At 43.4% G+C, this 21,898-nt stretch overlaps 2 protein-coding genes across 10 annotated transcripts in view; one reads left to right on the forward strand and one right to left on the reverse strand.

Annotated features, from left to right (window-relative positions):
* The window catches only part of itsn1 (intersectin 1 (SH3 domain protein)), a 173,715-nt gene extending 167,281 nt beyond the window's left edge, over positions 1-6,434 (reverse strand). For 4 of the 5 annotated variants that reach the window (XM_048603054.1, XM_048603052.1, XM_048603053.1 and 1 more), the window contains exon 1: positions 6,211-6,434. The gene's annotated coding sequence lies outside the window, so the exon portion shown is untranslated. Of the gene's footprint in view, positions 1-5,992; positions 6,013-6,210 lie in introns of those variants that run through there. The other variant, XM_048603051.1, reaches the window with a different exon arrangement.
* Positions 6,435-6,634: 200 nt separating this feature from the next.
* Positions 6,635-21,898, forward strand: part of cryzl1 (crystallin, zeta (quinone reductase)-like 1) — an 85,787-nt gene continuing 70,523 nt past the window's right edge. For 2 of the 5 annotated variants that reach the window (XM_048603056.1, XM_048603060.1), the window contains exons 1-2: positions 6,764-6,997; positions 21,731-21,802. In XM_048603056.1, the coding sequence (XP_048459013.1) occupies positions 21,737-21,802 (66 nt within the window). In that variant the 5' untranslated portion in view covers positions 6,764-6,997; positions 21,731-21,736. The other 3 variants (XM_048603057.1, XM_048603058.1, XM_020532193.2) reach the window with 3 other exon arrangements.

The following is a 21,898-nucleotide window of genomic DNA, read 5'->3' on the forward strand; positions in this document are numbered from 1 at the left end:
TGATCCAGTGACATTGAAGGAATGGCGATCTTTCAGGGTTATGTGCAGCTTGGAGGGAAACAAAGGTCATGGTATTGCCATACATCCGAAGCCCTTCCCTTTCAAGGTAGTACTGGTCATGGCTTTGGTCAGAGATTTACTGCAGTACACTTGTAGATGGTACACTATTGCCTCTCTGCCACTTTGTCAAATGATATTTATCTTAGGTACTCACTGATGTGAAGTAAAAACATTGAACATGTAAACTATTCTGGTGGTTTCATCCAACCTATTAAATTTTCAGGTATGGTTGACTGTTGCCATTTCTCCCACGAGTTCAATTAATTCTGGTAGAAGCTCATTTACGCCTGCGGCCTTTCCATTATTTGGCTCACTGTTTTCGAACTGGACCATACCATCTGCTTTCCTGATTCCAAAGTTAATTCTCATTTGCCATTTTTACGTGCATTTCTTCAACATATTCAACACAAGCCTTGTCCTGTGCTATACTGTACTGTTCTGTTTTTCATTACTGCAATCGAGTTAGCCAAAAGCTGTCCATCTCAATTTCTGATTTAACTCTGTCCATGTGCCTATCTCGTACATTTTCCTGTCTCTCACAGGACAAGGAGTTCCATATCTCCTATGCAGCTGCTCAAAAGCAATTTATCTCTTGAGCTGTTTGCTCAATTTCCTAAATATTTTTCCCCATTCAATTTCCTTCGCTTTTCACAAACATTGCATCAGCTATGCTTTCTTCACCCATCACTTGATTCAGACAGTGCGTCCTTCAGACACCATCAATTATTCTCAGTTATTTAACATTTGTGTCTTCATTTTGTAATCTCTTTTCTGAAAATCAACTGGTCCAAATTTTACTTTTTACTTTAAGATACCATTCTTTACTCTAAGAACATTTTATCACATCCAAGTTGTTATCTGAATCGGCATCAGCCGAGGATACGGAAGAACAATCTTTCCCCAACTGTTTCATCAATATGTACCAGGTGGATTGATATGTAATAGCAAACTGGAAATTTCACACTGATAGAATAAGAACGTGCTTTTAGAGCTGTCTTTCAGTACTTAAAATTCGTGTGCAGCATCGACAAATTCTGTTACCATTCCAAAGTCCCACAGCACGCCATATAGTTCTACAAGACTGCACAAGCCAAGAGTTGGAGTAAAGTGTTCAAGTCTCAGCACTGACTCCCAGGGGAAATACAATGAGTAATGTGTCAACCATAATATTAGAAATTAAGCAGCTAAACTCACTCAATAGACATTATTTTAATGTTGCATATAAATCCTATTGGACCAGAGGTATTTGCACAAAATGATAACACATTTATTAGAATAAAACAAACAAAGAGAAATTGCTGGAGAAACTCAGCAAGTCCGGCAGCATCTGCAGACAAACAGATTTAACATTTCAGTTCCGTTGACCCTTCCTCGGAACTAGAAGGAAAAGGTAGTATTAATGTGGATGACAAGAGAGGGGGAAAGAGAGAGCAGAAAGATGGGGATGCATCTCAGTGAAGAGAGACTAAAAAAAAGGGAAGGAGAGAAGTTGGATGGGTGATAATGTTGGCTGAGTAGTTGAAAATAAGTTGGCTGGGCTGAAAGCAAACCATTCCATGACAGGTACGACACAGTAGGCCAGGCAGCATCCGCAGTTCTTTTGTCTCATTCCACGACAGGACCTGGAGTTGTGGGGGTTGGTAATGAGCAGGAAGAAAGTACTCATGCTCTGAACTTTTTGAAGTCAATGTCAAATCCTGAACGCTTACGTTTCTGTTTCGTTTCAGAACTCCAGCATCTACAGCTCTTTGTTTCATTTCTTAGAATATGCAGGATATTTGCAGGGGATATGCAACACAAAAACAGTCCATTTGGCCCAAAAGCTCATGCGCCACTCAAGCCTCTTCCCACTATTCCTCACCTAAATCTACTATTGTAACCATTGTTTAATTAATTCATGCAATGTGAACTTCACTAACTGGGTCAGCATTTATTGCCCATCTAAAGTTGCCCTAGGTCACGGTGAGCTGCCTTCTTGAACTGCAGTCTGTTTGGCGCACGGGGCTCTTCGGGAGGCGTTTCAGGTTTATGACCCAGCAATACCACAAACACTTGGCTAGTTTCCTCTTCAATCAATCTATACAATTTGCTTCAACCACTCGCTGTGAGAGCTCATGTGAATGGCTTCATTATGCTCTTCTTCACAAGGGGAAGTATACTCTTGGCATCCCTGGTGTCAAAACTTGTGTTAAAGATCTCTATTTGGTCACTCCCCAGCCTTCTTTTGTCAGCATTCAAAGAGACACAGTCTGTCGATCCTTTTCTGTTAGTTACTCCCACATATTTCTGATATCATCCTTGTAAATCCTTTCTGCACCTTTTCCGGTGCCTCCATATCCTAATAACATTCATATGGGGTTCACGGATACTATACATTGCACTTCATGCATTTGTGAACCACTTCTAATTGCAAATGCATTCAACTTCTAACATGATTTCTGCGCACAGCAACAACCATGATTAACAAACTACAAAAACAGAAATTGCTCAAAAAAGCTCAGAGATAGTAAGAACTGCCAATGCTGGAGTCAGAGATAACAGCGCGGAGCTGGAGGAACACAGCAGGCCAAGCAGCATCAGAGGAGCAGGAAAACTGATGTTTCGGGTGAGGACCCCTCTTCAGAAAAATCTCAAAAGCTCAGCAGGTTTGGCAGCAGCTATGCAGAGGAAACAGCATTAACGTTTTGGGTCCAATGACCCTTCTGCAGAACATTCTGAAGGAGGGTCACTGCGCCCGAAATGTTAATGCTGCTCTCTCCCTCCACAGATGATGCCAAACTTGCTGAATCTTTCTGGTAATTTCTATTTTTGTTTGATTTCCAGTAATCACAATTAAATGGTTCCTTTCTTGCCACACATTATTTATTTCTTTATAAGGAATACTGAAGTCTCTCTTTTCAAGAGTTGTGAAGTTTGGTCTCTTCACCCAGTACTTCTGTCCAAAATTTTAAACTGGCTTTTACTTCTCACTATAACCTCACTTGTCAGTATTGCAAAAATAGTCAGCATCAACTACCAAGGAGTTAAGAGCAAACTTTTGGCAATTTGCAAAACTATTGAGCTCTGTAAAATTGTAAACGCATTCTCAAAGAATGAGTTTTTAAAAATATATACTCCTGCTTGGTTACACAATTTTAGTTCAATCCAGGCACTCCAAAGTCTGGAAAAGATACAAGATCTGGCATTTTCTCAAGCCTTATGATTTACCTTTACGCTAAAAGAATTGTATAGCAATCTCCAATAAACCCTTCTTTGGCATAATTAGATTACAAGAGGAAAGATCAATAAATAATTAAGAGTAAAGTTTTAGCATTCTGCAGTTTATTATTATTCTGCTTCCAGTTGTGTCAACGAAGGCTACAAAATGATGCGTGAAGCAAGGTTAGTAAAATCATTGTGGTGCTTAAGCATTCCAAAAAGTAGGATGAAACTTAGCATTTAACTGAAATGTTTTCAGTTGGCTTTAGGACTTGCAATTTAAAACTGCACTTAGTTCATTCGCAAAGATTTGGATTGAATCATAGAATCCCTACAGTGTGGAAGCAGGCCATTCACACAGACCCACCTTTACCCTAACCCTATAATCTATTTCCCATGGCTAATCCACCTAACCTGCACATCCCCGCACACTACAGGCAATTCAGCATGGCCAATCACCTAACCTGCGTATCTTTGCTCTGTGGAAGGAAACCCATGCAGACATAGGGAGAATGTGCAAACTCCACACAGACAGTTGCCTGAGACAGTACTTGAACCCAGGTCCCTGGATCTTAGAGGCAGCGGTGTTAACCTGAGCTACCGTGCAGCCCCAAACTGATTTGATTGTCTTCCTGATGTTTACAAAATCAATGCGAGAAAGTGCCAAGAGATGGAAGACAATGCGGGAAAGTGCAAGCTCACACACTTTTGTAGTAAGAATAGAGGCGTAGACTGATTTGTAAGTGGGGAAAGGCTTCAGAAATTTGAAGCACAAAGGGATGCGAGTTCTAGTTCAGGATTCTCTAAAGATTAACATGCAGGTTCACTTGGCAGTTAGGAAGACAAACACAGAGTTAGTATCAATTTGAAGAGGGCTAGAAAACAAGAGCAGAGATGTATTGCTGAGGTTACAGATAACTCTGGTCAGACCACTTTTGGAATAGTGAACAGCTTTGGGCCCTGTTTGTAAGGTTGGATACGCTGGCCTTGGAGGAGATCCAGAGATGGTTTACAAAACGATCGCAGGGATAAAGAACTTGTCAATATGAAGAGCTCTTGAGGACCGTGGAGTTTATAAAGATGAGGTGGGATCTCATTGAAACTTACAGCCTATTGAGACACCTGAATAGAGTGGACATAGAGATGATGTTTCCATTAGGAGACACTGGAGCTGAAGGGCACAGCCTCAGATTTAGGGGACGATCCTTTAGAACTGTGATGAGGAGGAAATTCTTCAAACAGAGACTGGTGAATCTGCGGAATACATTGCTGCAGAAGGCTGTGGTGGCCAAGTCATTTTAAGTCTATTTAAGACAGAGATAGATAGGTTCTTGATTAGAAAGGGGATCAAGAGTATGGGGAGAAAGCAGGAGAATGGGGGCGAGAAACATATCAGCCATGATCAAATGGTGGAACAGATTCAATGGGCCATATGGCCTAATTCTGTTGCTCTCCTTATGGTCTGAAGGAATTTTTCAGTATTAATACTTCAAAAAAAAAAAATCACAAGATTCCTAGGGAAACTTTACGTGGTTCACACAACATTTTACAATCTCACTTAAAACATAATTGTAAAATAATGTTTTGTGCACTCTACATAAATTTTATTTGAACTGTTAGAAACAAGTATGTGGCTTCATGTTAAAACTCAATCAGAACACTATATGTCAAAGTTTAGATTTCGTAACCCTTTTTCCCCCAACATGATAAAGCTTTTCTTTTGCAATTTAGTGAATATAACTACATGTAAATAAGCATGCACACAATGTTATCGCATGTGAAATAACCTGATCACAGATCTATCCTAAATCCTTGCCTCAATCAAAATCTTCCAGTTTCATTACCACTCAACCAATATATTACGATAGAATAAATCATACTATACAGTTGATTATTTGGCAAGACTTGCCAGGTTACACTGTCAGTTGCATCATCATGATTAATGACCACAGTTCTACATTCTACCCAAATCTCAAGGTGGTTGGTTATTTTGCTGAAAATTCATAATTTATAATTTATTCAATACAACGTTAAATTTCAGATTCCACTGAATACAAACAACATTTTCAAAATGACAATCACTACCAAATTTCAGCAACGAAAACAGCAGGCTTTGCTAACATTTAGATTGTATTTAATTAACAGAGAGGATCAGGCTGTTTAAGACTATATGAAAGATTTTTTTTAAGTATTAGAATGGCCGTGAACCGACCGCGACTTTAGAAACCATCCAATCCTTTAATGCTCCTGTTTCATTCGTTTATTCCCTCATCTTCAAACAGCATAAATCAAACAGCAGGCTTGGATTTTTCATAGTTCTGATTTAAATGTTGCTCCATATGTTTAATTAAAACGACAGAAATATCTACTACACTTCGGGGTTTCATGCGCTACTCTTCACAATTTCACAAAATAAACGTCCTCTAGCAAATAATACACTCGATAACAAGGATCGGCAATGTGGTTAAAAAAAACCGAATACGACCCTCCTTTCTTGTAATGATCCAAAAACACTTGTATCAGATTACACTTATTATTCCCATCTCCCTGTGACCAATCCGCCCTGCAACAGAGGAGCTAGAAAGGGGAAAGGGAGGCAAAGGGTATAAAATAATCTTCACCCCCATTACTTTTAATCACTGCATGGTCCAAAAAAAAAAGCCAGGCAATTAGGGACAAAAAAATTCACCTCGTCAACAACATGCAGCAAATAAGCTCATGAAAGTCTCCTCACCTCTCTCCACAGTAACTGACTTTCCTCTTACTTTTAAGGTCTGCCAGCAAAGCCTCTGTTTCAAAAGGCAGATTGCTCAAGGCTGAGCGGCGGTGAGTTACCACAGTATGTATTAAAGGGAGACATGCCTGCAGCAAGCAGTGTTTGAAATAACAGGAGGCAGTAATCCTTTGGCTGCAGGGAGAGCCATTGCAGGAGCTGGGAACCGAGCAGCTTACCTCATCTCGGAAAGCGCCGGCGGAGGGTCGCTCCCCAGCGGCGGCTCCACGGCCTTCACCCCTCACCCCCCCCGCCGGCGTAGAGATATCCTTTCGATCTGCCGGCTACTGGGTGTGGGTGAGACAAGGAGCCGCCTCTCTCTCTCTCTCTCTCTCCTGTGTCTACGTCTGTCTCTCCGCCCGTTGCCTAGTGTCTAAACCTAACGCACTCACTCTTTCTCGTTTCTCGCTCTCCCCGCCCCCCCCGTACGTTACCCAACGCGCCCGCACAACCAAACGGAAACGACGCACGGCAAACTTGCTGACTGACAGGAGTAGCGCCCTATCGAAAGACGCGTCGCCGCCCATCTCTGCGTGATCCAATCAGCAAGCGTCCGGTTAAGATGCTCCTCCCCCTGGAAAATCCGCTTTGCCTTCCCCTCGACCGAACTCATTGCTTTCCGCAGAGTGGAGGCCCATTTGACTGACAGCGGTTATGACCATAGAGAGTGCGCATGCTCACGTCGCCCTGCAGGAATCAACGAACCGGGTGTGAGTAGGTGGGCGGTGCTTGCGTTTGATGGGTCATCAGGTTAGGTTGACTGAGCGCCCGTGACGACGCTTTGGCTGTGATGGGTGCTTAAGTTATAATTGAAGGGAGACATTTAACTTCACCTCGTACCGCCGCTCCTTTCTTGGCTTTACAAAAACTTACCACTCCAGCCGTATTGAAACAATTAATAGTGCTATTATTTAAAGCATATGTTTTAAAAGATTAAATAGAGTGGATGGAGCAAGGCCCACTGTAGTAAGTATGTTATTTCCCTATCCTGTTTCTTTTTGTACACAAAGTATTTAGGTCATTTCTGAAGAAGGGTCCCGACCCGAAACTTCAACTTTCCTTCTTCTCAGATGCTGCCTGACCTGCTGTGTCCTTCCAGCTCCACACTGTTGTCTTGGTTATAGAATATCCGCAGTGTGGAGATAGGCCATTCGGCCCAACAAGTCCACACCGATTTTCCAAAGAGCATCCACCCCATCCCGGTAACCCTGCCTTTCCCATGGCTAATCCGCCTACTTAACTTACATATCTCTGAACACTATGGTCAATTTAGCATAGCTAATCCACCTAACTTGCACATCTGTGGAAGGAAACCCACGCTGACAGGGGGAGAACTGAACACAGTCGCGCGAGGGTCGAATCGAACCCTCGACCTGGAGCTGTGAAGTAGCAATATTAATCACTGAGCTACCTGCCGCCATGTCGTTTGTTTCAAATTATCAGTGCAAAGTATTGTATTCCAAGAGCATTTTTGTTGTATACAATTGCCCATGAAGCAATAATTGGTATTCTCAACGTTTCTTCAGACATTTCCTTTTTTTTGTACCTGGCCTTTAGTTTCAAGATAAATGTTGTAGCACTACACCATCATATAAGATTCGTTACTCAGCCTGACAATCTAATCCGTAGGTTCTGCATGACTAAACTAATAAACCTCAAAAAGGCAAATATTTTTATCTTTCAAACTGCTTGTATTAATTGTTTACTTTCTACAGATAGTGATGAAGGCAAATCCCCATGTTTTCCCCAAATGATGTGATTTATAAGGGTGTCACGTTGTTTTATTTTGTCCAGATGAGACTGTCTTTGGAGTAATTTGTTCACTTTTCATAATTACATAGAAACATTGCATATGTTATCAGAGGATGTGTAGCAGAGGACAGTGAGGTTTATTTGTGAGCTTAGATGTCTCTGTTATAAGGAAAGATTGTTTACCTTGTACCTTTCTGAGAAACAGAATGAGAGTGGAATAATAAAGTCCTGGAGAAATATATCAGGTCTGTTGACTTGATGGTAGGACACCAAGAATGGTGGTGGAGGGTTGACTTTTGGACTAGAGGCCTATGACCAGCAGTGTTCCTCAGGGATCAGTGCTGGGTTCACTTTTGTTTGTCATTTATACAAATAATTTGGATGAGTATTTAGGAGGCATGGTTAGTGATTTTGAGTTGACACCAAAGTTGGTGGTATAGTGGACTGTGAAGAAGGTTATCTGAAATTACAAAGGCATCTCAATCAATTGGGCCAATGGGCTGAGGAATGATAAATGGAGTTTAATTTGGATAAATGCAAGGTAAGATTTTGGTAAGATGAACAAGGGCCCTGGGTTCTGTTGTAGAACAGAGTGACCTAGGGGTTCAGGTACATAATTCTTTGAAATTTGTATCATAGGCAGACAGGATAGTTAAGGCGTTTAGCAAGCTTGCCTTCATTGCTCAGACCATTGAATATAGGAGTTGGGACATCATGTTGAGGTTGTACAGGATGTTGGTGAGGCCACTTTTGGAGTACTGTGTACAGTTGTGGTTGACATGCAATAGGATGGATATTATTAAACTGGAGAGGGCTCAGAAAAGATTTACCAGGATGTTGTTGGGACTGGAGGCTTTGAGTTACAGGGAAGGCTGGATAAGCTGGGAACTTTTTCCCTGAAGCTTAGGAGGTTGAGGGGTGACCTAATAGAGGTTTATAAAATCATGAGGGGCATAGATAAGGTGAATAGCAACGATCTTTTCCCTAGGGTGGGGGAGTTCAAAACTAGGGGGCATATTTTTAAGGTGAGAGGAGAAAGATTTAAAAGCGACCTGACGGACAACTTTTTCGCACAGCTGGTGGTTTGTATGTTGAATAAACCGCCAGAGGAAGTGGTAGATGCAGGTAGAGTTACAATGTTGAAAAGACATTTTGGACACTTACGTGAATAAGAAAAGTTTAGAGAGATATGGGCCAAATGCAGGCAAGTGGGACTAGTTTAGATTTGGAAACTTGGTCGCACAGACAAATTAAAACAAAGGGCCTGTTTCCATGCTGTATTACTCTGTGCAAGTTAAGTGGATTGGCCGTGCTGAATTACCCATAGTGTTCACGGACATGTAGGTTAGGTGCATTAACCATAGGAAATGTAGGGTTACAGGGTAGGAGGGATGGGTCTGGGTCTGGGTGGGATGCTGTTCAGAGGATCGGTGCGGACTTGTTGGGCCGATTTGTCTGTTTCCACACTGGAAAGATTCTATGACTCTGTATGAGGAAGCAGAAACAGTTCATGTTTGGAGTATGATAAAACTCGTCAGAATGAGAGTGGACTTTGACATTGGTGTTCAAGGCCTTCACCATTAAAGAGAATTTAGATTCGGGGAAGTTTTGGTAGTTACGGGATTTAAGTAGCAGCAATACAACAGGATCTGAAAAGAAACTTTGAAATTTACTCAACTTTGAGCTGGGTGAAACAGAATATTGGTGAAGTTAGTAGAACAGAAAGAAGAATTTGTGTTCCTTTAGCGCATTTAAATAGCTCTGAGAATCTCATAATCAATCCAGTATCTCAGAAGTGCTGTACTGATAAATATTTCTGTTCAACTGTTCGGGCATGTTAGAACACATGTCCTGAGTAGGTGGAATTTGAACCTGGACCTTCTGGTCCAGAGGTAGGGACACTACCATCACAACCCAGGAACACTTAGCAGAGCATGATTTTGATGGGCTATGAGCTCAGCACGTTCCTACTACACCACTCTGCTGTCGAAATGCTATCTCTGATATTGTTAGGAACTGCGGCAGCCAGTTTGTGAATGTAAATACCCATAAGATGGGCTAGTTAGCTTCGATGGCTTGAGAATGGTGCAGAGGCACACCAGCGTTATCTTACCATTTGAGGTTATTCTTGGGGCCTGTGCATAATGATATCAAGATATAAATTATACTTGCAACTCTCTAGCAATGAGAAAGTTGCATGGAGAGAGAGAGATCAGAAGCGGAAATGAAATGATGAACAGATGTTGGTTGAGAGATAGGTATTGGCCAGAACATGGGTGAAATCCAGTAGTTTATAGTCATAATTCTTTTAAAAATAGTTTTGTGGCTGTTAGCCGAATTCTGCTATCAGCTGATACTCACTCAGCTGCCCTAGCTGAAATAAGTGGTTGGGTTTTTTGATAGAAATGAACTGTATTCTACATGTCTTCAATTTACACAAAAGATTATGGGAAACAGGCAAGAAAGTGAATTTGAGGCCAGGATCAGATAAGCCATGATCGAATGATAGAGCAGATTCAAGGGACCAAATGGTCCCCTCCTGCTGCTGTTACTTCATATGTTCATAAATGTATGAAGCATTTACCTATTCTTGCTTAGTTGGCTTGCTGCTTTGAATGTGATGGTTCTCTTTGTGATATCGATGTTATATTTGCCCTTGCTGTTATGGACAGTAAAAAACATTTGTTGTCAAAGTGGTCTGTAAATGAGATTAATCTGTGCTCAGTCCTGTGACCGGACTGTAAATGTACTAGCTCTGTTCTTTATCTTGGGAGTTATCCAGAAGAAGCAACATGGAACTAAAGGTATTAATATAACTTTGAATCAGGTGGCAACCATTTAAATATCGTACTCACATAAAAACATTATCAAGTTGAAAGGAGAGGCATATAATTCCATTAAGATTGACAGATCAGAAAATTGGGCTGAATGTAAAAACCAGCAAAAAGTGACTTAAGAAAACTAAAGAGAGAATGTAGAATATGAAAGAAAATTACCTGGAAATAAAAACAAATAGCAAAGTGTTTATGCAAATATTTAAACAGTAAAAGACGACTAAAGTTAAAATTTGGATTCAGATCAGTCTGGAGTGTGGCTTGGGGTGGGGACTTGCAGATGGTGAAGTTCCGATGCACCTGTTGCCCCCGTCCTTTTGGGTGGCCAACTTCACCGGTCCAAAACATACTGTCACGGGAGACATAATGAGTTATTGCAATGCACCTTGTGGATTGTACACACTGCTGCCATTGTGCATCAGTGGTGAAGGAAGTGAATGTGGAAGTGATGTCATTCAAGCAGGTGCTTTGTCCTGGTTGGTGTCGAGCTTCTTAAGTGGTGTTGGAGCTATGACCATCCAGCCAAGTGGATTGATCATAGTCTTGACTTGGGCCTTGTAGTTGGTGGAAAGGCAATGGGGAGACAGGAGGTGAGTTTTTCCCTGCACAATTCCTGGCCCTGATATACTCCTGTCACCACAGTATTTGTGTGGCTTGTCAAGTTGAATTTCTGGTCAATGGTAATGCCCAGGATATTGAGAGTTGGAGATTCAATGATGCTAATGTCAAACAATGTCGAGGGGCAAGATTGTTAGATGTTGCCTTGTTGGAGATGGTTGCTTGGCACTTGTACGGCATGAATGTTACTTGTCACTTATCAGCTCAAGTCTGAATATTGTCCAGGTGTTGCTGCATTTGGATATGGACTGCTTATACTCCTCAAAGTTTTGAATGATGCTGAAGATTGTGAAAACACCAGCCAACATCCCCACTTTTAAATTTTTAATGGATCGAAGATGATTGATGAAGCAGCTGAAGATGGTTATGCTTAGGGCACTGCCCTGAGCAATTCTTGAAGTCATTTCCAGGAAGGGAGATGATTGACCTCCAACAACTGCATCTATCTTCCTTTGTATTAGTAGCAATTGACTCCAGTTTTGCTAAGACTGTTTGGTTTGTTTTTGAATTATTGATTGTGGACTGAAATGGGAAAATGGGACTGTTTTTATAATAAAGGACTGAAGTAATTGCTGTATTTGCAATGTCCCAGAAACCACTGGCAGACAGACCCAGCAGAGTGGTAATGCAAAGGTATGTAGTTGGAAAGGAGTTGCCCTGGGAGTCCTTAACGTTGACTACAGGTCCTATGAAATCTCATGGCTTTGGGTTTTACATGGGCAAGGAAACTTGCTGATTATCATGTACCATCTTCCCTTAGCGGATGAATCAGTACTCCTCCATTTTGAACAACACTTGGAGGAAGCATTGAAGGTGGAAGGGGTGCAGTATGTGGGGGGATGATTTCATTGTCCACGGTCAAGAGTTGCTCAGCAGCAGCACTGCTCATTGAGCTGGTTGGGCCCTGTCCTGGGCCATTATTGCGTGAAATCTGGCAGTCAGTTTATGTACATCAAGCCTACACAAACAGGAGTGGGATCATGACCATGCACTCTGATTATATATTGTTAATTGAAGTATTGGTGAGCACAATTCCCCTGCTCTTCTTTGAAATCAAGATAAAGGATCTTCTATAATTACCTGTGAAGGCAAGTAGAGTGTCTGTTTAAGGATCTATTCTGGGTCCTCTTCTATTTGTGATTTTTGTAAATGATTTGGATGAAGGAGTGGAAGGGTGGATTAGCAAGTTCGCGGGCAATACGAAGGTGGGTCGCGTTGTGGACAGTGCGGAGGGCTGTTCTAGGTTACAAAGAGACATTGATAGGATGCAGAGCTGGGCTGAGAAGTGGCAGATGGAGTTTAACCCTGAAAAGTGTGAGGTGATTCATTTTGGAAGGACAAACTTGAAAGCAGAATACAGGGTTAACGGAAAGATTCTTGGCAGTGTGGAGGAGCAGAGGGATCTTGGGGCTCATGTTCACAGTTCCCTGAAAGCTGCCACTCAGGTGGATAGAGTTGTTAAGAAGGCGTATGGTGTGTTAGCTTTCATTAATAGAGGGATTGAGTTCAAGAGCCGTGAAGTTATACTCCAGCTATACAAAAGCCTGGTTCGGCCACATCTGGAGTATTGTCTAGTTCTGGTCACCTCATTACAGGAAAGATGTGGAAGCGTTGGAAAAGGTGCAGAGGAGATTTACCAGGATGTTGCCTGGAATGGAGGGAAGGTCTTACGAGGAAAGGTTGAGGGAGCTCGGGCTTTTCTCTTTAGAACGACCAAGGATGAGAGGTGACTTGATAGAGGTTTACAAAATGATCAGAGGTATAGATAGAGCGGACAGCCAGAGACTTTTTCCTAGGGTAGAGGTAGCTATTACGAGGGGGCATAGTTTTAAAGTGAGTGGAGGTAGATATAGGGGAGACGTCAGAGGTAGGTGCTTTACTCCGAGTGGTAGGGGTGTGGAATGCATTCCCGGACAGGGTAGTGGAGTTGGCCTCATTAGGGGCATTTAAGCGGCTATTAGATAGGCATATGGATGACAGTATAAGGTAGGGGTGGAGGTTAGATAGACCTTAGGATTGGAGTAAAAGTTCGGCACAACATCGTGGGCCGAAGGGCCTGTACTGTGCTGTACTGTTCTATGTTCTAATATCTCATTTAAGAGGTGATTTGTCAGACTGACTGTATTACACTGCAGAGGAGTGTCAGCCTTGATTTTTACACTCAAGGCTTACAGCAAGGTTTGAACCCACAATCTTCTGACTCAGATGAGAGTGCTACCAACTTGTCCTTCTACGTGATGGAGCTCACTGGCTGACAGAGAAACATATCATTTCTGGTCAATGATCTTTCATCATTAACTTGAAACATCGACTCTCTTTCTCTGCAAATGCTGCCTGTGCTGCTGAGAACGACCAGCATCTCTTCTCTTTCAAGATTTGCAGTATCAGCGGCGTTTTGCTTGTCTGATGAATCTTTCTTTTTTAATTTCTGATTACAGAATACCCACCTGTTGCTGTGCCATTTAAACCAGGTTTCTATTCCACAGCATTATAAGCTCATTATGTAGCTCAAATGACAACTTACAAAGCTAAAGTTCCTGTTGTGTTACTAGCAGTTTTTCCTATAGGATTCATACATAAGCAGTAAAGTTAACACTGTCCCAACAAATTATAGCTAGAAAACAACGAACTGGAAACTGAAACATAAGAAAGCCCCTTGTGCTAAGTAGAAATGGCTTGATTTAACATTTAGGTTTCTGTTCCAAGGAAGAAATTGATGCCCTGTGTTTTCTCTTTTCAGAAGCGAACTGGCCTGTTATATATTTCTAGAATGTTCCGTGTTCTTTTTGTTTAGTATTTCTAGTTATGTAGCTTTCGTTATTATTATCATCAACATTAATTTGTTGATAGGCATTCCTTGCCTGTTCATGCTAGAATAAGTGAATTCATTTACCCTGTGTATGCTATACTGTACAAGTAACTAAAAAGCTTGCAAAGTAGCAACATTGGTTTTAAACCATAATAGACTCCAGAAAACTCTGCATCCAAATGTTATGGGCTAATAAAACAAAACTGGAAGTGCTCCTGGAGAGTTCAAAGCCTTGTGAAAATTGAGTGTCCTCAAAAGTGATATTTAAAAATAAATAATTACAGTTTTAGATCAGATCCAGCTGTACTACTTCTTTTGCTCCTGTAAAAATTGAAATCAATGTGGGCATTGTTGCTACTGTGCTGGAAGTCACCAGGCACATGGATGATATTGTACTCCTAGAACAATTTTGGTTCCCCATTGCTTTGTTGTGTTTTTTTTTGGGGAGTGTTTGATCTAAAGCTGAACAATATTTGTGTCTCCTCAACAATTCCACTATTCTTTTATGTCCTTCAACTCAAAATGTGGGGTACATTGGGGTGCAGTTGCACAGAAAATTTCAGCTCTCTGATGTATCACCACCCTGACAGATCATTATTTATATATGAGCTTACATGGCAATTTGATAGGCAGTCATGTCAGGTGCACCCTGCAGTTTGGCAACCATGAAGAGAATGCTGACTCAATTATTTTGCCTGTCTTGTCCTGGCTGAGATTGGTTACCTTGGCACATGTGTTGACATATTTTTTAAGGGTTTGTGCTCACAAATTTCTCCACAGTTAAAAAGCCTAACTGGCACCGGATCCCACCCCCCCCCCTCCCCCCCCCCCCCGCCACCATCCCACAAGGATATGTGAATTCCCCTCCACCTCCCCCACCCCCAACCCTCAACCCTCAAGGTGTCCTGGGACCATATCCTTAGAGATACCTGAGCTACCTAGGCTGTCGAAAAGAGATGCATCTGCCATCTTTGTCACAACAGGGTCTGTCCATTGCAGTGAAAATCTGGGCCTTTTGGTCGGCTGAACTTACTTATCATGGCAGTCGGCTGCAGGAATTGCTGACAATATCATTTAACTTGAAGTAGGAAAGTAACCAGCATATTGCAAGGGGAATTGAATTCTTGCTACAGTTGTTCAGGGCTTTGATGGGACCGCATTTGGAATACTGTGCACAGTTTTGTTTTTCCACATTCAAAGAAACTTGTACTCTATTTGGAGATGGTGCAGTGAATGCTGACTATATTGTTCCTCTGATAGTAGGAACTGCAGATGCTGGAGAATCTGAGATAACAAAGTGTAGAGCTGGATGAACACAGCAGGCGAAGCAGCATCGGAGGAGCAGGAAAGCTGACGTTTCGGGCCTAGACCCTTCTTCAGAAATGGGGGAGGGGAAGGGGATTCTGAAATAAATAGGGAGAGAGGGGAAGATGGATAGAGGAGAAGATAGGTGGAGAGGAGACAGACAGGTCAAAGAGGCGGGGATGGAGCCAGTAAAGGTGAGTGTAGGTGGGGAGTTAGAGAGGGGATAGGTCAGTCCACGGAAGACGGACAGGTCAAGGGGGCAGGATGAGGCTAGTAGGTAGGAGATGGGGGTGGGGCTTGAGGTGGGAGGAAGGACAGGTTAGGGAGGTGGGGACGAGCTGGGCTGGTTTTGGGATGCGGTGGGTCAGATTTTGAAGCTTGTGAAATCCACATTGATACCATTGGGCTGCAGGGTTCCTGAGCGGAGTATGAGGTGCTGTTCCTGCAACCTTTGGGTGGCGTCGTTGTGGCACTGCAGGAGGCCCAGGATGGACATGTCATCTGAGGAATGGGAGTGGGAGTTGAAATGGTTCGCGACTGGGAGGTGCAGTTGTTTAGTGCGAACCGAGCGTAGGTGTTCCGCACAGTGGTCCCCAAGCCTCCGCTTGGTTTCCCCGATGTAGAGGAGGCCACAACGGGAACAGCGGATACAGTATACCACATTAGCAGATGTGCGGTCGCTCCGCCCACCGCCTTCACAGCCAACAGCTTCAGAGGAGACTGTAGCACCCAGCCCTGCCGAGTCTTCACCATCCCCCCCGCTTACTGAGGACGAACGGTCAGTCCTCAGTAAAGGGCTCACCTTTCTTCCACTCCACCCACACATCAACGAATACCACTCACGCTTGGACGTTGAACAGTTTTTCCGCCGCCTCTGCACTTACTTCTTTAACCATGAGCCTAACCCTCCCTCTACTGACCCCTTCTCCCGCCTCCAACACACCCCCTCCTCCTGGACACCACCCCAAGGCCTCATACCCTCCCTCGACCTCTTCATCTCCAACTGCTGTCGAGACATCAATCGCCTCAACCTCTCCACCCCTCTCACCCACTCCAACCTCTCCCCCACAGAACGTGCAGCCCTCTGCTCCCTCCGCTCCAATCCCAACCTCACCATAAAACCCGCGGACAAGGGAGGCGCTGTTGTAGCAAGGCACACTGACCTCTACGTCGACGAGGCCAGGTGCTAACTCTCCGACATCACCTCCTACCGCCCCCTTGATCATGACCCCAGCCCTGACCACCAAACCATCATTTCCCAAACCATCCACAACCTCATCACCTCAGGTGACCTCCCACCCACAGCCTCCAATTTCATCGTTCCCCAACCCTGCACTGCCCACTTCTATATCCTTCCCAAAATCCACAAACCTGACTGCCCTGGTCGACCCATTTCCTCTGCCTGCTCCTGCCCCACCGAACTTATCTCCACCTATCTCGACTCCATTTTCTCCGCCTTGGTCCAGGAACTCCCTACCTACATCCGTGATACCACCCACGCCCTCCATCTCCTCCAAAACTTCCAATTCCCTGGTCCCCGACACCTCATCTTTACCATGGACGTCCAGTCCCTATACACCTGCATTCCCCATGCAGGTGGCCTAAAGGCCCTCCGCTTCTTCCTGTCCCGCAGGCCCGACCAGTCCCCCTCCACTGACACCCTCATCCGCTTAGCCGAACTCGTCCTCACCCTCAACAACTTCTCTTTCAATTCCTCTCACTTCCTACAGACAAAGGGGGTGGCCACGGGTACCTGCATGGGCCCAAGCTAAGCTTGCCTCTTTGTAGGTTACGTGGAACAATCCCTCTTCCGAAGCTACACTGGTCCTAAACCCCACCTCTTCCTCCATTACATTGATGACTGTATTGGCGCCGCCTCGTGCTCCCACGAGGAGCTTGAACAGTTCATCCACTTCACCAACACCTTCCACCCCAACCTTAAGTTCACCTGGATCATCTTTGATACCTCTCTCTCCTTCCTCGACCTCTCTGTTTCCATCTCTGGCAATCACCTGGAAACCGATATCCATTTCAAGCCCACCGACTCCCACAGCTACCTAGAATACACCTCCTCCCACCCACCTTCCTGCAAAAATGCCATCCCCTATTCCCAATTCCTTCGCCTCCGCCGCATCTGCTCCCAGGATGTGGCATTCCACTCCCAAACATCTCCGATGTCCTCGTTTTAACTGTTCACCACCCCCCCCCAACCAAAGTGGTCAAGAACGCCCTTGACAATTTCTCCCACATTTCCCGCAACTCATCCCTCACACCCCCTCCCTGCAATAACAACCAAAACAGGATCCCCCTCATCCTCACGTACCACCCCACCAACCTCCGGATCCAACGCATCATCCTCTGACACCTGCAATCTGACCCCACCACCAAAGACATTTTTCCCTCCCCACCCTTACCTGCTTTCCAGAGGGACCACTCTCTCCGGGACTCCCTTGCCCACTCCACACTCCCCTCCAGCCCCACCACACCCGGCACTTTTCCTTGCAACCGCAGGAAGTGCTACACCTGCCCCTACACATCACCCCCATCCCAGGCCCCAAGAAGACTTTCCACATCAAGCAGATGTTCACCTGCACATCTGCTAATGTGGTATACTGTATCCGCTGTTGCCGTTGTGGCCTCCTCTCCATTGGGGAAACCGAGCGGAGGCTTGGGGACCGCTTTGTGGAACACCTACGCTCGGTTCGCACTAAACAACTGCACCTCCCAGTTGCGAACCACTTCAACTCCCCCTCCCATTCCTCAGACGACATGTCCATCCTGGGCCTCCTGCAGTGCCACAATGTTGCCACCCGAAGGTTGCAGGAACAGCAACTCATATTCCGCTTGGGAACCCTGCAGCCCAAGGGTATCAATGTGGACTTCACAAGCTTCAAAATTTCCCCTCCCCCCTACCGCATCCCAAAACCAGCCCAGCTTGTCCCCGCCTCCCTAACCTGTCCTTCCTCCCACCTATCCCCTCCTCCCACCTCAAGCCTCACCCCCATCTCCTACCTACTAGCCTCATCCTGCCCCCTTGACCTGTCCGTCCTCCCTGGACTGACCTATCCCCTCCCTAACTCCCCACCTTTACTGGCTCTATCCCCACCTTTTTGACCCGTCTGTCTCCTCTCCACCTATCTTCTCCTTTATCCATCTTCTATCTGCCTCCCCCCCTCCCTATTTATTTCAGAACCCCCTTCCCCTCCCCCATTTCTGAAGAAGGGTCTAGACCCGAAACGTCAGCTTTCCTGTTCCTCTGATGCTGCTTGGCCTGCTATGTTCATCCAGCTCTACACCTTGTTATGCTGTATTGTTCCTCTGATCAGGGACTTCTCGTATGATGAGAGGCTAAGCTTTGGGCCTACAGTCTAGAATTCAGAAGAATGAGAGGCAATCTCATTGAAACATGTCAGATTCGAAAAGGGCTTGATAAGTAGATGTTCATTGTTTCAGCTGCTCAGGTAACTTAAAACATGGTGACACAGTTTATGAGAAGGATTCTATCATTTAGGACTGCCATGAGAAATTATTTCACGCAAAGAATTGAGAATCTTTGGAATTCTCTGTACCAGAGGGCTGAGAATGCATCATCCTTAAAATGTCTCGAATTGGATAGCCAGAATGCTGAATTTCCAGGGAATTGAGGGATGTTGGGAATGGGCAGGGAAGTCGAGTCAAAGTCTAAGATCAATCATAATTGTATTGAGTGACAAGGACGATCACTGAATCGTATGGTCTTCTGCTCCTATTTCTTGTGAACTTTAAGTCTTTTGTAAATTTGTACCTTTTTCTGGAAGTGTGTGTGGTGATTGTCTTGTGTTCAGCTCTAATCAAAAGTGGCACCATCTTGAATTCCATGTGGAGTGGAATGCGAGAGAGTCCAATGTCATACCCTGTATACACTGCCCCTTTTATTTTTGGCAGATTAATGCTGGAGGAAATGTCATTCAGGTTGCAATGATCTACACTTGTTACAGCCATTCTTCCTAGCTCTTTTGAGCAGTAAACACACATAATTCAGAAGGATGACCATCTTAATCATGTCCAATTGTCCTCATTAGCAGTTAGTTAACTGGAAGATATATTTAAATCTTACTACTAAATCTTACTGTTCTATGGGAGCAAAATACTACTGAATCCTCAGGTTACTCCACAATAACTCTGGATGGGATTATTGGCTTAATGCCAGTCTAGACTGGTAGTACCTGGACCCTGAAATTAAGCTGGATAAATAACAAGGAATATGAGTATATTACTGGAGAATCATTCAACATAACCTGCTAGCATGAGATAGAGTCCCTATGAAATAGGCCTTGGCACCCATGCAACTTTGTTCTGTTTTGTACATTTGATTATGTACAATTGTCTCAAACTTTCAATGTGTATTGTCTACTTCTGATAACTTCAAACAGTCCTTTGTGCTAAAATATTTTAATTATCCAATGTTTTGAATTAAACTACTTGAATCATAACATTCCAGGATACAATACTTCAAACTGAACTTAAAGTAGACTATATCCCCAACTGCCGTAAAAGCATAGTTGTCAACAGTTCAATAAAAATCTGGATCTTCATCTTCTGTTTGTAATGCAGTGTTTAATTTGTTACGATCTTTAGAGAGAACAATACTTGGAAAAAGAAATTTGAACACCCAGTAATTAACTGACAGTATTACTCCACAGAGTTTCACATTTTAAACAAAAACTTTTACCATTATAAAATTTAAATAAAGCAAATACTGCTAACAACACTGATTTGTAAACCATTATTCTTTAAGCCAGAAAGTCTCAATGGGATACTGCCCATTCAACATTTATTACACCCAAGAATTACATTATACTTTGCAGTAAGGCTAAGAAGAAAAGTTAGAGGGAACATTGGCCATAAGCTAAAACTTTGGGGCCGTGAGATCTGAGGCAGCAATAAGTGCCATAGAATTTGGGAAAAAAAAAGTACAACAGTCTTGCTTCCACTCTAAAAGGCCCTTTGTTCTCTCAGTTTTCAGTGAACCATCACAATTTTCAAGCCTCAAAACAAAGTCACAGCAGGAAAAAGTTTGGGAAGCACTGCTTTGCAGATCTTGAATACTTTCTGCCTTCTTCTGGGACCAAACTAAGGTGTCACACATGTCTTAGAAATTCACGCTAATTCTCCTCAAGATTTTTCCTGTGCTCCAATGAGTGAAATTTCTTTAGAGTCCTTCCACTATCATTTGGCTAGGTGACTCTAACTATTTTTAAGCACCTCCTGATTGTGGATATCCCATCTCTAGGATAGTAATAACTCCTTCATGCTCTTTTACCAAGTGCTTCCAAAATCAGACGACAATTTTTGATTTGATGCTTCTTTTGCTTCTGGCCTGCAGTTGAGTAGATTTCTCCCTATGCTTCTTAAATATGCTTTCAAGCTCCAACTGACAGTGAGACACAGACGCTGCAATTATTGTCTATCCTCAATTCCCCTAGAAAAGGTGGTGCACTGCCTTCAACTGCTGCAGTCCACTTAGGGTAGGTGCACCCACAATGCTGTTGAGTAGGGATTTCCAGGATTTTGACCTGGTGACATGAAGGAACGAAAATATGTTTTTAGGATGGCTTGGGGGGGGAATTTGTAGGTTATAGTGTTCCCCTATATCTTTTGACCTTGTCCTTCCAGATGGTACTTTTCATAGGTTTGAAAGTTGATGTTGAAAGAGCTTTGATAAATTTATGCTGTGTATCTTGTAGGTGATGTACACTTTTGCTACTATGTATCATCAGAGGGAGTGAATGTTTGTAGATGTAGTGCCAGTCAAGCGAACTGCTTTGTCCTGGATGGTGTCAAGCCTCTTGATTGTTGACAGAGCTGACCCATCCAGGCCAGTGGGAAGTATTCTATTGTGCTCTGGACTTGTGTCTTGTATATGGAAGGCAGGCCTTGGGGAGTCGGGAGATGAGTTGCTTGCTGCAGTATTCCTGGCTTCTGACCTGTTGTCACCGCGGTACACATTGAGCTTGGCCAGTTCGATGGTAATGCCCAAGATGTTGATAGCGAGGAATTCGGTGATGGCAATGCCATTGAATGTCAAGGTTCAATGGTCAGAGTCTTTCTTGTTGGAGCCACATGAATAACTTGAACCCATTTTGAAGACAACTATCAACTTTTGTCCACCAAAAAAACAACTCCAAAGGGATCAACTTTTTGTTTACTTCCAACTGTAACTTTGTTAAATAAACTTATAGCCTCACTTTTGAAAGCTGGTAAACAGACCTAATCTCAGGCTTCTGTTGTCTTCCATTTAAAATGTCAATCCCCAACCCGAAAATCTTATTCCTAAAACATTTTCACCCATGAAATTAGACACTATTGCAACTTTTATAATACTTATTTTTTGTTTTCAAGCTCAAGATGAAGGGGCTGTATTGCCAGTTGGCTGAATCGAATGAAGACATAAAATTTCTGTTTCAAGACAAGGTTGGTATTCTGCTCTGAAGTTGATATAAAATATTGTCTCGCTAAGTAGCAAACTGTTGTCCTGGTGTGATCACATAGGAGCAGAAATGGATCATT

This window comes from Rhincodon typus, chromosome 11 (assembly GCF_021869965.1).
Source record: "Rhincodon typus isolate 14 chromosome 11, sRhiTyp1.1, whole genome shotgun sequence".
Lineage (NCBI taxonomy): Eukaryota > Metazoa > Chordata > Chondrichthyes > Orectolobiformes > Rhincodontidae > Rhincodon > Rhincodon typus.